At 39.0% G+C, this 15,948-nt stretch overlaps 1 protein-coding gene across 1 annotated transcript in view; it reads right to left on the bottom strand.

Annotated features, from left to right (window-relative positions):
- The window catches only part of LOC126473293 (opsin, ultraviolet-sensitive), a 77,468-nt gene extending 64,787 nt beyond the window's left edge, over positions 1-12,681 (bottom strand). Inside the window, exon 1 of the mRNA XM_050100258.1 lies at positions 12,486-12,681. Coding sequence (XP_049956215.1) covers positions 12,486-12,541 — 56 coding nt within the window. The 5' untranslated portion in view covers positions 12,542-12,681. The remainder of the gene's footprint in view (positions 1-12,485) is intronic.
- Positions 12,682-15,948: the final 3,267 nt, after the last annotated feature.

Raw genomic sequence — 15,948 nt, 5'->3', positions numbered from 1 at the left:
AACACTGTTGGCAGCAGCAAGTCTTGTTTTACCTCATCCATCCCTCTCTTCCTCAGTCTTCCCACTGATCTGCTGTCTGATGGGATCCAGTCCATTGCAGTTTTGGGCCATGTCATTTCTCTCATTTACGCTATATGGTCCTGACCGTTAGAGTCTTTTCGTTTTTGTCACTCCAACTATGTTAAGCTCTTTGTATTGTTCATCTAGTTTTGAATTGTGCATTGTGATGCCTTCTCCATTTCCCAGTAAAAGGGGTTCAGACTGGTCCACGCATTAGACCTAACCTCTCTGATTATTTCCATATTGAAACTGGTATCAGTGCCCATGGGCATGTAAGTATATGGACACTAACTGTGGTTCCACCAACAGCTTTTACACATGACCACAATTTCTGTGTTTTGTGAGAGATCTTTTGGTGATATTCTGCTATGACAGCAAGACTACACACATTTATTTCCTGACAAGTAAATGTGTTGCGTTCTCTATCTATAGCCCCATGCTTTATTTTACACCTATTATGCAGTGGTCTCTTTCATTAAAAATTCATCTAGAGTGAGTGTATGCCTTGGAGGGTCCTTCCCATCACAAGCTGTGGTCAGTTATTCATCTAATTTTAGCTATAGTTCCTTACTGAGCTAAAACACTGTTGCCTTGACACAAGAACTGAAAGTGAGGGCAGCAAAGCAAAAGTGCTGAAGCCTGCATTCAAATGTATCTTTACAAGTCCATGAGTATTGCCCCAATTTAATGCTCATGCCATCGCACAGGTGGGTGAAACACACATTAGTGTCAAAGGCTTAGAGAAAAAGTTGAAATTGTTAAAAGTGGACAAAGGTTCATGGCCTGATGGAATACTGATATTCTATACTGAATTTGTAGTTATTTGAACCATAATATACCATAGATTCCAACAAAAAACCGTGCTATGTGGTCAGAAAAAAAGCAGAAGTCATACCCATCTACAAAAATGGCAGCAGAAATGATCAGCCAAACTACCATTGAATATCCCTGACATCCACTTGTTGTAGAACCTTAAACATATGCTGATATCTCAGATGTAATGGCTGTCTTGAACAGAATTCCACCTCCCCTCTGCCCCATGCCAACTAGCATGACTTCTGAAAATATTGGTCATGAGAAGCCCAACATGCTCTTTTCTCATGTGACATATTGAAAGCCATGAATCGAGGGCAATCAAGTAGGGTAGGTGCAGCATATCTTGATTTTCAAAAAGCATTTGATTTAGCATCAGAAATACTTATTATCAAGAGTCCGACAGTATGGGGTATCAAGTAAAATTTGTGACTGGATTGAGGACGTGTTGAAAGAGAGACTCAGCATGTTATCTTGAATAGCAAGTCACCAACAAAATAGTAGTAACTTCAGGTATGCCCTAGACAAGTGTGTGAGGACCCTCACTGTTCATGTTGTAATTTAATGACCTTGCAAACCATATTAATAGTAACTCAGACTTCTTGTAGATGAAGCAGTGTAGTGCTGTCTAAAAAATGTTGCACAATTGTTCAGTCAGATCTTGATAAGATTTCAAAGTGATACAAAGATTGGGAACATGCTTGAAATGTAAGATTTTGCACTTCGGACAGTGAAAAAAATAAAAAATAAAAAAAAGAGAGGGAGAGAGAGAGAGAGAGAGCCATAATATTGTATGACTATAAAATCAATGAGTCACAGTTGCTATTAATCAACTCACACAAAACCAAGGTACATCATAATTTGTGGGGATATTAGGGATATGAAGTGGAATAATCAAGTAGCTCAGTCGTAAGTAAAGCAGGTGACAGAATTCAGTTTATTGGGGAAATACTAGGGAAATACAATCAGTCTACAAAGCAGATTGCTTACAAAACACTTAGGTTACCCATCCTAGAATATTATTCAAGTGTGTGTGACCCATACCAAAGAGAACTAGCAGGGGATATTGAATCTACAAAACTGAATACAGCACATCGTCACAGATTTGTATGACGCAAGGGAGAACACATCCAGGTTCTGGAAGAACTGATCTGGCAAACACTTGTAGTTAGACACAAATTATACCATGAAAGTCTACTTAATAAGTTTCAGGAACTAATATTAAATGATTAATCTAGGAATGTACTGCAGTCACCTACATAGTGATCCAACAGGGGTGGCAAAGTCAATATGTAACTAAGTACAGCATGCAAAGAGATGTTTGTACAATCCTTCTTCCCACAGGAATAAACCTTAATAACTGGTACAATGGGAAGAGCGAGCTACCGTGTGCTCAACAGAATATGAATGTGTGTACAGATTTTATGGGGATATAGTTGTACAAAATGCAATTTAAAGGACCAATAAATTCACAAATGCAAGGCAAATAATTTATAATCAAATTTGGAACAGGTTTACAATGAACAGACAAGGACTGCCATTTGGTGTATGACAAGAAGTGTCGGCATTAACTTCAGGAAATGGTGCAGCATATGGAATGTGTTCGATACTGTTGAGAATAGTGGCTTGGATCACTGTCAAAATTTGGTATTTGGTATATAACAATGACTTCTAGCTCATCTGAAAAGCAAAATGTGGCTACCAGCATTCACACTAAACTGGGCCTTGTCAGTTAAGAGAACAGTCATCCATTGATATGTAGTCCACTGCAATTGTTAATATGACCTTTGCAAGCACTTCTTTCAGTGATAAACTGTGTCTGGCATTTAAGTTATTTGTCCCATTGAATTACCTATGTGAAGCCTCCTGCACACAGCACTGGTGATATCACCATAATTAGGTGTACCATAATTAGAATTAGGTTGTGGGTCTATTCATTTGAATGCACATCATCATAAATATTGATCATTAACAAGAATCATACAGAGAACATGGTTGTTCTTGGCTGATGTTTCTGTATCCTAACAAGCAGTTAAAAATAGTAACCCCAGTTTAGGAACAATAAACAGGAGTGCATTTAACTTCCTGCTAGCATACATCTTAGTTTGACCTGCCTCTAATGTGACAATAGCCATCCATTGTAGTTTTGTCATTGATGTGTTGATCTTCAAGTCATTATATATATATATATATATATATATATATATATATATATATATATATATATATATATATATATATATATATATATATATATATATATATATATATATATATATGAATATAATAGAGGGAAACATTCCACGTGGGAAAAATATATCTAAAAAGAAAGATGATGAAACTTACCAAACAAAAGCGCTGGCAGGTCGATAGACACACAAACAAACACAAACATACACACAAAATTCTAGCTTTCGCAACCTATGGTTGCCTCGTCAGGAAAGAGGGAAGGAGAAGGAAAGACAAAAGGATATGGGTTTTAAGGGAGAGGGTAAGGAGTCATTCCAATCCCGGGAGCGGAAAGACTTACCTTAGGGGGAAAAAAGGACAGGTATACACTCGCACACACACACATATCCATCCACACATACACAGACACAAGCAGACATTTGTAAAGGCACTCTTTGCCTTTACAAATGTCTGCTTGTGTCTGTGTATGTGTGGATGGATATGTGTGTGTGTGCGAGTGTATACCTGTCCTTTTTTCCCCCTAAGGTAAGTCTTTCCGCTCCCGGGATTGGAATGACTCCTTACCCTCTCCCTTAAAACCCATATCCTTTTGTCTTTCCTTCTCCTTCCCTCTTTCCTGACGAGGCAACCATAGGTTGCGAAAGCTAGAATTTTGTGTGTATGTTTGTGTTTGTTTGTGTGTCTATCGACCTGCCAGCGCTTTTGTTTGGTAAGTTTCATCATCTTTCTTTTTAGATATATATATATATATATATATATATATATATATATATATATAATGGAAGGAAACATTCCACGTGGGAAAAATTATATATAAAAACAAAGATGAGGTGACTTACCGAACAAAAGCGCTGGCAGGTCGATAGACACACAAACAAACACAAACACACACACAAAATTCAAGCTTTCGCAACAAACTGTTGCCTCATCAGGAAAGAGGGAAGGAGAGGGGAAGACGAAAGGAAGTGGGTTTTAAGCGAGAGGGTAAGGAGTCATTCCAATCCCGGGAGCGGAAAGACTTACCTTAGGGGGAAAAAAGGACAGGTGTACACTCGCACACACGCACATATCCATCCACGCATACAGACACAAGCAGACATTTATATATATATATATATATATATATATATATATATATATATATATATATATATATATATATATATATATATATATATATAGTTAGTTTGTAGATCCACAAAATGTACATGGCAAAGGGAATTTGATATAGTTAGCCATCTCAATGCTTGCCTCCATAGCCAAATGATTAACGTGTCTGATTGGATGCACTCAGCCTCATGATACCAATTTAGTGGCTACTTGAATGAAAAGTAGAGGATCCAAGGTCTGAAAAGTTGAAAACAGTGCTGACCCCATGCCCCTCCATACCACATCCACATAGTGTGAGATGACAGAATGACACACCAGCCAGTCACCATGTGGTCCTCAAGACTTGATTAGCTTTTTTAATCATCTCAATGCTTCTCCCTCAATCTTGGAGTAATAAGTGTTGCCCTAACCACAAGCATGCAGTTATCTGCCATATACTAATAATGCAAATAAACTGCATCACCCCTAGTTTGCTTTTCTTACTTTTATGCTGCACTAATATGATATCAAAATACCCAGATTTTATGTCAATTAATTTTTGTTCTTACCGAGCAAGGTGGCGCAGTGGTTAGCACACTGGACTTGCGTTCGGGAGGATGACAGTTCAATCCTGTGTCTGGCCATTCTGGTTTAGATTTCCCGTGATTTCCCTAAATCGCCTCAGGCAAATGCCGGGTTGGTATCTTTGAAAGGGCACGGCCGACTTCCTTCCCTATCCTTCCCTAATCTGATGAGACCAGTGACCTCGCAGTTTGGTCTCTTCCCCCAAATCAACGCAACCAACCAATTTTTGTTTTTCTATGTTCCTTTTGGTTTTGTGACTTTTCTCTGATTTATGGAAACCAGTTTACATTTTAGAGCCTCTTTTGTAAAATAATGTATTTACTCATATAGTTACCCAGAATTGGAGACTGGAGTGAAGTAAGAACACCGCTTCCTGCAGACACCAAAGTCATTTGCTACATTTTAATAAAATTCCACAGCTGTCACCTTGAATGATTAAAAATGTCTTTTCATGTATACAGGATTAGCTGCTGTCATTCACCATTGTTGACGTGTTTATTAATCTACCAAGTTAACATCAAAGCACAGAGAGCATATTTCATTTTGAGGAAATGAAAGTATTGTGGTAGACAAAAGTCTTACATGCTATAGTTAATATAATGTAAATGGACAGATAAAAAATCCACTCACCAAGTAGCAGCAGGGGAACAAACACACAAAAGGATATAATGTTTACAAGCTTTTGTAGCCAGTGGTTCCTTCTTCTGGCAGAAGAGTTGAAGAGGAAGGAAGAGGGGTGAAGGAAAAGGACTGGAGAGGTTTAAGGAAAGGGGTACAGTTCAGAAAAGTCACCCAGAACCCCAGGTCAGGGGAGACTTACAAGATGGGATGAGAAGGAAAGACTGGTTGTTGGGGACTGCACCGTGGGAGATTTGAAAACTTGAAGGCTCTCAGGCTTTCAAATCTTGTACTGTGCAGTTCCCAACAATCAGTCTTTCCTTCTCATCCCGTCCGGTAAGTCTCCCCTGACCTGGGGTTCTGGGTGACTTTTCTGAACTGTACCCCTTTCCCTAAACCTCTCTAGTTCTTTTCCTTCACCCCCCTTCCTTCCCCTTCAACTCTTCTGCCAGAAGAAGAGTCACTGGCTCTGAAAGCTTATAAACGTTAAATCCTTTTGTGTGTGTGTACCCTGCCACTACTTGCTGAGGAGATTTTTTTTTTTATCTATCCATTTACTACTTGCTACAGTGATTGAAAGCATGGATATTAGTGACCCAAGAAGTTTTCAGCCAAGACAATGGCCTTTAAGCTGAATCAGTAATGTAGTGGCTCTAAATATAGTCATGCAATCTCCACCTCACATTGTAGAATACTGCTTAAACAATTCACATTGACTGTTGCAAGTCACTTCTCCACACTTTCATCTTTAGCTACCCTCAGAGGCACACTCTCATCACAGCAGTTTTGCATTCCTCTTCATTCTGTGACAATTGTTTCCACTGTGTTATATCAGTTTCAAGAACATAGATGGATAGTCCATTGTCCATTTGAAGGCCACCTTTTGAACTCTTTTCGTATCCAAGACCATGATCCATCTAAGAGCATGTCTCTTTGAATTCTATACAGCATCTAATATTGACCTTTGAGATGACATGCTAACCTCACAGTTTGCCCCAAGTAACTGAGTTATTGGGTATTTCACATTCAGTTATCTTTGACTCTCAAAGGTCTTGTATGATATCACTCATTCAGCACTTCCAAGGTCTATGACATGGATTTGTTGCTTAGTACCTGGCTACCATCACAGCTCTGGCAGGAATGTGTTCATGTTTATGAGCCACATTTCCTGCCCACCAGTGTGTTCTTGCTTCAATTTTTTGGACAATATTAAGCTACTAAATAATTTCCAAAAGTGTTTTTCTATCTTCTTCCCCAGCCATCAGTGTCCTGTGCTGGACCAAATATTTTCTTTGTCATTTTGAGCTAAAACATATTTTCTTGTCATTTGCAAATGCAATACTCAAGGTCTCAGTTACATATAACTCCACAGTTACTATTATCAAACTATATTATTATTTTATTCACGGTTGTTATTTTTCAGCAGCTGTAGTATATACACTCCTGGAAATGGAAAAAAGAACACATTGACCCCGGTGTGTCAGACCCACCATACTTGCTCCGGACACTGCGAGAGGGCTGTACAAGCAATGATCACACGCACGGCACAGCGGAGACACCAGGAACCGCGGTGTTGGCCGTCGAATGGCGCTAGCTGCGCAGCATTTGTGCACCGCCGCCGTCAGTGTCAGCCAGTTTGCCGTGGCATACGGAGCTCCATCGCAGTCTTTAACACTGGTAGCATGCCGTGACAGCGTGGACGTGAACCGTATGTGCAGTTGACGGACTTTGAGCGAGGGCGTATAGTGGGCATGCGGGAGGCCGGGTGGACGTACCGCCGAATTGCTCAACACGTGGGGCGTGAGGTCTCCACAGTACATCGATGTTGTCGCCAGTGATCGGCGGAAGGTGCACGTGCCCGTCGACCTGGGACCGGACCGCAGCGACGCACGGATGCACGCCAAGACCGTAGGATCCTACGCAGTGCCGTAGGGGACCGCACTGCCACTTCCCAGCAAATTAGGGACACTGTTGCTCCTGGGGTATCGACGAGGACCATTCGCAACCGTCTCCATGAAGCTGGGCTACGGTCCCGCACACCGTTAGCCCGTCTTCCGCTCACGCCCCAACATCGTGCAGCCCGCCTCCAGTGGTGTCGCGACAGGCGTGAATGGAGGGACGAATGGAGACGTGTCGTCTTCAGCGATGAGAGTCGCTTCTGTCTTGGTGCCAATGATGGTCGTATGCGTGTTTGGCGCCGTGCAGGTGAGCGCCACAATCAGGACTGCATACGACCGAGGCACACAGGGTCAACATCCGGCATCATGGTGTGGGGAGCGATCTCCTACACTGGCCGTACACCACTGGTGATCGTCGAGGGGACACTGAATAGTGCACGGTACATCCAAACCGTCATCGAACCCATCGTTCTACCATTCCTAGACCGGCAAGGGAACTTGCTGTTCCAACGGGACAATGCACGTCCGCATGTATCCCGTGCCACCCAACGTGCTCTAGAAGGTGTAAGTCAACTACCCTGGCCAGCAAGATCTCCGGATCTGTCCCCCATTGAGCATGTTTGGGACTGGATGAAGCGTCGTCTCACGCGGTCTGCACGTCCAGCACGAACGCTGGTCCAACTGAGGCGCCAGGTGGAAATGGCATGGCAAGCCGTTCCACAGGACTACATCCAGCATCTCTACGATCGTCTCCATGGGAGAATAGCAGCCTGCATTGCTGCGAAAGGTGGATATGCACTGTACTAGTGCCGACATTGTGCATGCTCTGTTGCCTGTGTCTATGTGCCTGTGGCTCTGTCAGTGTGATCATGTGATGTATCTGACCCCAGGAATGTGTCAATAAAGTTTCCCCTTCCTGGGACAATGAATTCACGGTGTTCTTATTTCAATTTCCAGGAGTGTATTTCAGAATAAAATTCAGTCATCAGTTGCACAGAGTTTATTTCACTTTACTGGTTTCAACAAATTAATTTTTCATCTTAGGAGCCTTGATGTTAGTGTTTCTGTTTCATACTTTGAAGTTAAGCCCTGGGTGCATATATAATCCATTGCTCTACATACAGATTTATGTTGAGTTCATTTGAGCAGGTATCTCAAGTTCTTTACCGCAGCAAATCTCAAATCCATAACTTGAAATGGATCAGTCTGAGTTTTTCTTCTACCACTATCATCTCTTGTTTCTTTCCAGCATTTGTTTGCATCTCAACATTGCCTATTTATTTTGTTATTTATTTATTTCACATTTTGGTGTTCAACATTGTAAATACACTGCTGGGAAAAAATTAGTACACCTGGAAGGACATCAGTTTACATCCAATGGTGGCATATGCCATCTGTGGGATAGTAGATGTACTGATAATGGTTTCAGCATCATCTGGCAGCAGATAGCATAATGGCAAGGCTATCATAACGCCATCAGTGTCTACCCTTTAATAGGGAATGCTCACAGCCAGAAAGCTCATGGTGGCGCAAACATGTGAAACAAGCAAGCAACCGTGCCACTGTGACACAATTGTGCTTCCAACAGCCCAACTGAGTGAGTTTGAAAGAGATAAAATTATGGTCTTCTGAGTGACAGGAGATGGTTCTTTTGTAGAATTACCACAAAGTTGGACGTGCTATGTCAGTTTGCAATGATGCTGGTATCAGTGGTCACATGAACATTCTTACACCTGTAGATGAAGTTCTGGACGTCCACACATCCCAGATGCTCACCAGGATCCTGGTATTGTAAGGGCAGCAGTGGCAGATCATACAGCTACCACAGCACCGGTAAAAGAGCTTGTGAGCCCCGATGTGACAACACCAACTGTTGCAAACTCGTTATTAGCAATGGAAATATGGGCATGCATACCTCTAGCCCATCTTCCTACCACAGCATCAATGTCCATGGCTTGGCTGGTGCCACCAGAGGATCACTTGGAAGATGTGCCATGTGCCATGGTCTTCTGCGATGAAAGCAGAGTCTATCTGCATGCAAATGATGGTCGTGTGTGCGTACAACATAGAACTGGTGAGTACTGAGTTGTAGAGTACATTCTTCCAAGATACACTGGCCCCACCACACGGCTTATGGCCTGGGGTGTGGTAAGCTACAACTCTCATTCTCGTTTGGTATTGCTGGAGGGAAGACTGATCAGTGCTCAATAGTGCAGAATCTCGTTAGGTCAGTTCTTTTGCCATTCTTGCACCAGAAAGGCGATGTGTTGTTCCAACAGTATAATGCTCAATCAAACACTGTCTGTGAAGCTTAACGTCCTCAACAAGACATGCAGCAACGTCCCTCACCAGCACAATCTCCAGACTTTTTTCCAATTGAGCTCATGTGGTATATGATGGGACAAGAAGTGACTCATCAACAAACAACTCTTGCAGAACTAAATGAACAGGTGAAGCAGGCATGGCACAGTGTATCCCAGAACAGTATTAACCATCTGTACAATTGACTGGATGCCAGAGTCAGCACCTACATTGCCGCCCATGGCGGCTACACCACTTACTAATATGGGTGTTTCAGCATGGGTCGATACCTGGTACCTCAGAACTGCTTGTGCTATTGATCTGTAAATCTAATCATTTCATGTACTCCATACCTACTGTTGCACACAAAAGCTTGAATGAACTGGACACCCCTAAAAGTGTGGCTACTATTACAGAAAAATTAATATTGCAGATAATAAATATTAAAGAAAATTAATCTTGTACAGAAAAATAAATACGTTAATTTTTTATGTTAAGTGTTAATGTTTTCTGGCCTTTTTACCTTTAAATTTACCCGCTGTTTTATTTTAAGATTTTTGACCACATAAGCATAGTGCTATCAAAGATGACATTTACTCAGAGATTGTAGCTCCCTCTTGATGTCTAACATCTTTTTCAATATTATATCATCTTTGACAACAATAGTTACTAAAAGTCTAATTATGGCCTTGTAAGACAAAAACTGGTTAACTAAATGAATTATTACTGTAGAACATCCACAATAGCATCCTTTTCATGTATAATTATGATGTTCTTCTACCAAGAAGTGGTGGAAAAATAAGTTAATGTCATTCCAGAAAATTGTTTAAGGGGCAATATTTTTAGATAATACTGGTGAGGCTTTGATGTCTGGAAAAAATTTATGTAAGTATGGCAACAAGGCACTAAAGATAATTTTTTTTATACTTTTTTATACTTTGAAAGAATCTTGAAGAACTGAGACTAGGCACAAACTTTCTAAGGCTCCTTTAGCTATTCAAATCAGGGCTATAAGAGATTGTTCATATTGGTGAGGTTTAAGAGAAAGAGAGATTGTTAAATATAGAACACATAAGGATTGTAAGCAGAAGAGAGAGACAACATCATGAAGGCATGATCTGCTGTGGTATCAGAGCTTCAATATTGTGTACCTTATTCCTGAAACTGTTTCAGTAATCTTCAGAGGACTTTCACCCCAATCTAATAAGGCAATAGCATGTGAATGTGAAAAGAAGCTGATGTTATGAAAATGAGTTAATACAAAGCACCACTGACTGATCAAATAAATGGCAACAACTGTCTGTTGATCTGACATCTCAGAAGAGGCTTGTGTTGGGTGGGTCACAGCCAAAGGTTTTACTTTTGTATGCTAAACATACTAATTTTGTTATTATATTTTGGACTAAGTAAGATCTTGAGTCTGATAAGAATAAAGAAAACATAGCTCTTCTTTATCTCAGATGTGATTGGTAATAATTATTTAACAGAAATTTTATTGCCTGAATTCTGGTCTTTTGTACTTAGCAGGAAGTACAACATTCTGAATGCATTCATCTATAGTTAAAAGCAATCCAGAATGTACTGCTTACACCACTCTTACTCTTACAAGAATGTTTAGGCTAGTCAATTTTTAATATTGTACTGTTTACAAGAAAATTGATTGCATGCTAATAATGAGCTCATTAGCCTTAACACGATATTAGCTGATGCAATAATGTGTTGATTCATTGTAATGATGATGCCATCACATCACAATGCCAACTAATTTTCATAACAAATAATAGAAAAAAATGAAGGATCAATCAATGTGTTATAATTAAAGTGACAGTTTCCCAGTGAGAAGCAGAATCAGTTTGAGGAAAGCCAGAAAATGTAACGGATATAGACTACTAGAAAATGTAGCAGAGCCATTCATTGTGAAATCTCAAAATTATTGCATCATTCAACACAAAACTGATGTAAGTTGTGTCCCCCTAGTTGAAATCCTGGCTGCTTTTAGCTGCCTGGCAGCAGCTTCACAAGATCTTGCTCTGTCAACATACTCTGTACTAGACATTCATCATTATTGATCTGCACTGTGAGAACCACACAGGACTGATTTGAGTGTTGGGATGAACATGCTTGCAACCATTCACAAAATGAGGTACTAGCTGCCCAGGTACTTCACAGTCTGTTTTCTATAAAACATACACAAGTAGTTTCATCTGGTAATCATAGTTTATAGATGTGTGTGTGTTTTCTCTTTTAATTTAATGGTGTTCCTTCATCCTGGAAATTTAAAGAATGCAAGGATAAATGAAGCTATCAGAATTAAGAATAAAAAATTTCACTTGACTTTATATCTTCATTTGTGCACATCATATGTACTGATTCTTTGAAATTCTCCTTTTTCTTAGAATTATTATTGTGTCTTTATACATTGTCTTAATATTTGACGTAATTGTTGAAAGGTGAGTACAATAAGTGCCTCCAACAAGTTTGTTGCTAAGATCAAGTTAGCAGGTTGTTTGTGGTAAATCCATTCACACCTTGTTAGGGTAAATTAAGACAAGACAAAAGGATTATGTCGTTTGGAGAAAAATTCAAATTTGGGACCTTAAAAGGCAATTTAGTTCACAGTTTTGGAACTACACATCTATATCATTTCTAGTGAGGACACTGACATTAACATGTAATGCTGAAGTTACGTCCAAGTAAAAACTTGTATCACACATAACCATGATCATATTATTGTCATCACTATTAAATATGCAAACTTTGTCCATGGATTACTACTTTTCTATGATTTCACATCTATATATAATTTATAAACAAAAATGTAGCTCCAGATAGTGTTTACTCTCTGAAAATAGAGAAATTTTCCCTAATATGGTTAAAAAATAGGTAGTTACTTTTAAAAGTGAAAAATCTTGATTTTTTTTTTTTGTGTACCTTGCTTCGGGTCCCACCACGGTGGAGTTTGAATAATCACTGCTTTGGAGCTGCATCCTGGGCTACTACAGTTGACTGTAATCCAGGTCTCCTTTTATATGTGTGGTGACTTGGATGTATCTGATTAATAGGAGATTAGACCTCCGTACGTAAACAGAGCCAAGATCAGCAGCTATAGAGGACTATCCAATTACCCAGCTGGATAAGCAACTGGATCTATTACTGAAAGCCAGGCATTTATATAGGCCAGTGTACTCCTATCAGTGTAGTGGTTGAGGTAGAAGCAGATTACTGATACAGCAGAACATTAAGCCTGAAGCTTGTGAAGTGCTTGTGCCATGTCAGCTGTGAGAATAATCCTTTGGATGATAGAATTATACAATTCACAATAGCAGTGTTAAATCCTCTTCGCAATGTTAGAGCAATCTGACATCTTTGTTGTAATAATATATATGTACTGTAGAGTTTGCAAACATAAAATGCAAAAAAGGTATTCAGTGGACGAAAGTGATACACAAAATGTGAAAATATACAAAATAACATTTCTTCCCTGATTAGTATAATGTTCTGCAAAAATCTCAGTAATTTGAAGTAGTAGTAGCATGTCACTTGCTGTTATTAACAGGATTATACTGGTTCTCCAAAATAAAAGTTTTTAGGATGTTGGAATTACAGCTAGAATTCAGAAGAGTAGCTCTAACATACTACACCATATTATAAGCACCACTAACACAGATAATTATTTTAGAGATGTGAAAATAGGCCATTATTAAAACTCTTATAAGAAGACAACATTAAATATGTAAGTAACTGCTATCCAATTTGCTTACTGAATTTTTTTCTCAAAACATTTTAAAAAAGTTGTCTACTCCAGAGTAGAAACAATTTAACATGTGCACTATGAGTTCTAGAAAGGGTTCTCCACTGAGAAGTTAGTTAGTTAGTTCGTTTCATGTTCCATGGGTCATTTTGCACGATAAATCATAATGATGCAGAATGAGTCATTTTACATTTACACCAAAAATAAATTTGCACTTATGGTTACATGCTGAACATTTCTATTGTCTTTTTTTCCACTTATACATTTACTTGCAAAATATTACAAGTCTTAATCAATAAAATGTCACCTGTTGATTTTTTGTGATCTTTGAAAGGAATTTAATTGTGCAGTCCATGATCATCTTTTAGAAAAGCTTAAATTTTATGGAATTAATGGTATTACAAACTATTGGTTTGAAATAGATGCAAGGGATGAAATGCAAAAAAATGTTAGTAAACAACTGAAAAAGTTATAGGAATCAGAAGAAAATTCAGTGACTAAGGAGAAATCATGAATGGTGCCCCACTGAATTCAATCCAATCATTCATGCATGTGAATGACATCTCACTTGGCATAAATCAACCAGAGTTGATATTTTTCTATGCTGACACAATTTTTAGAATTAATCCTCTTAGAGAAACAACAGAAGAAATTGTTAATAATGTTTTAAAGAAGCACGTAAACAGAAGTCTTTGAATAGGGTGGAAAGCTCCAAACTTTTTGATGTGCATAGTGATGAAAATATGCACAAGCTTTTTAGAAATGAATAAGTTGACTTCTTAACATATTTAGCACATTTGTACTCATTAGCACAAAAGTGAACACAGAGAATAATACAGGATGTCAATTATGAACTGCCTGCCATTACTGGCGATGATGTGATGCAAATGAATAGCGAAATTCTGTATGACCTGCTGAGGTGTCGGAACATCGATGCTGTCGATGACCTCCTGAATGGCTATTTTCAGCTCACCAATGGTTTTGGGGTTATTGCTGTACACGTTGTCTTTAATGTAGCTCCACAAAAAGGAGTCGCATGTGATCAGATCTGGAGAATGTGGCGGTCAATTGAGGCCCATGCCATTGGCCTCTGGGTACCCCAGAGCCAGAATGCCATCCCAAAAGTGCTCCTCCAGGACATCAAACTCTCTCCTGCTTCAATGGGGTCGACCTTCATCTTACATGAACCACGTCTTATCAAGATCAGGGCCATTTTGGATAATGGGGATGAACTCATCTCCAAAAAGGTTCACGTACCATTCAGTAGTCACCATGCCATCAAGAAATATTGTGCCAATTATTCCGTGACTGAGCATTGCGCACCACACAGTTCCTCATTGAGGGTGAAGAGACTTCTCAATTGCAAAATGCAGATTCTCAGTCCCCCAAATGTTCCAATTTTGCTTATTGATGAACCCATCCAAATGAAACAGGGCTTCGTTGCTAAATCAAACAATGCATGTGCATGCTAATGCTCATCATGCCCTGCGATCAATGGCGTAGTTTGAACATCCTAACGCAAACCATTGACAAGTTATGGTGATTTTATTTCATATAGTTCAGCAATTGTCAACATGTATGTGGTGTTTACTTACGGTCATCTTGTAATCATATCTTCAAAGAAGTCGGCATTAAAATCACAAGGTTCAGGTTTGTATACACTAATGAAATTCAGTGTAAATAATCCACCACATTTTTTTTAAATGTCCATGACTACGACACTAGAGGAAAAGATGACCTTCAGTAGTAAAGCTGTTAGTGGTGAAGAACAATGTACTGTATGTAGTCACAAATTACCCAGTAATATACATGTATGAGAGATGGGAAAGCAGATTTTAAGTATGCACTGAATTCCATTCTCCAGAAGATAATATACTCTATAGTCAAAATGTCAATTAAAATTATGATAATGTATATTATACAAGACAATCATTTTCACTGTGGACCCTGAGTTTGTCACCACTTTAATTCGAATTGGTCCATAATTATACATAGTATTCTAACTATTTGTTCTCATGGCTTAAATTTATGTGTGATTGCACTCTTTGAGTCTTCTAAAAGTGCTTCATTAGTTTATATAACAACAAAAAAAATCAATTTTTGATCTTATAATGTAGCTGGATGGATAAAAAACTCCACCCATCAAGTTGTGGCAGAACATGTACGTAAAAAAGGCTACAATTATGCAAAACTAATCCCTGACAGCACAAAGGATGTCAAACAACTAGTTAATAGGCTAGAGTCTCATTTGTTATTTGAATTAACCAGACAAAGTGCTCCACCAACTAAGAATGGCCATGCACCACCACCCACCAATTGAGAACGAGCTATCAATCTGTCAATCCTTCTGGTTTCACATGACATCCTTCATGCTTTCAGCATTTATTTTGGCATAATTATAAACATTTTTTATGAGTGTGTTCTGCTACTTGGTCATTAGTTTATATGTTTTATCATGCATTCTGTTTAATTCATATTCTATATTGTTCATATGAGTAGCCCAGCTGCAAAAGTGGCTAAGTCAGTTTTAAAAGATTTTTGGGAAAAGTCGAAAAACATAGCCTTGCTCTCACAGCAACTTTACAATGGCGATTAATGTCTAAAAAAAGGAAAAAAAACTGTAGAAACCAAATAATAAATGTC

This window comes from Schistocerca serialis, chromosome 4 (assembly GCF_023864345.2).
Source record: "Schistocerca serialis cubense isolate TAMUIC-IGC-003099 chromosome 4, iqSchSeri2.2, whole genome shotgun sequence".
Taxonomy (NCBI): Eukaryota; Metazoa; Arthropoda; class Insecta; order Orthoptera; family Acrididae; genus Schistocerca; species Schistocerca serialis.
This window is presented reverse-complemented; position numbering and strand designations above follow the sequence as displayed.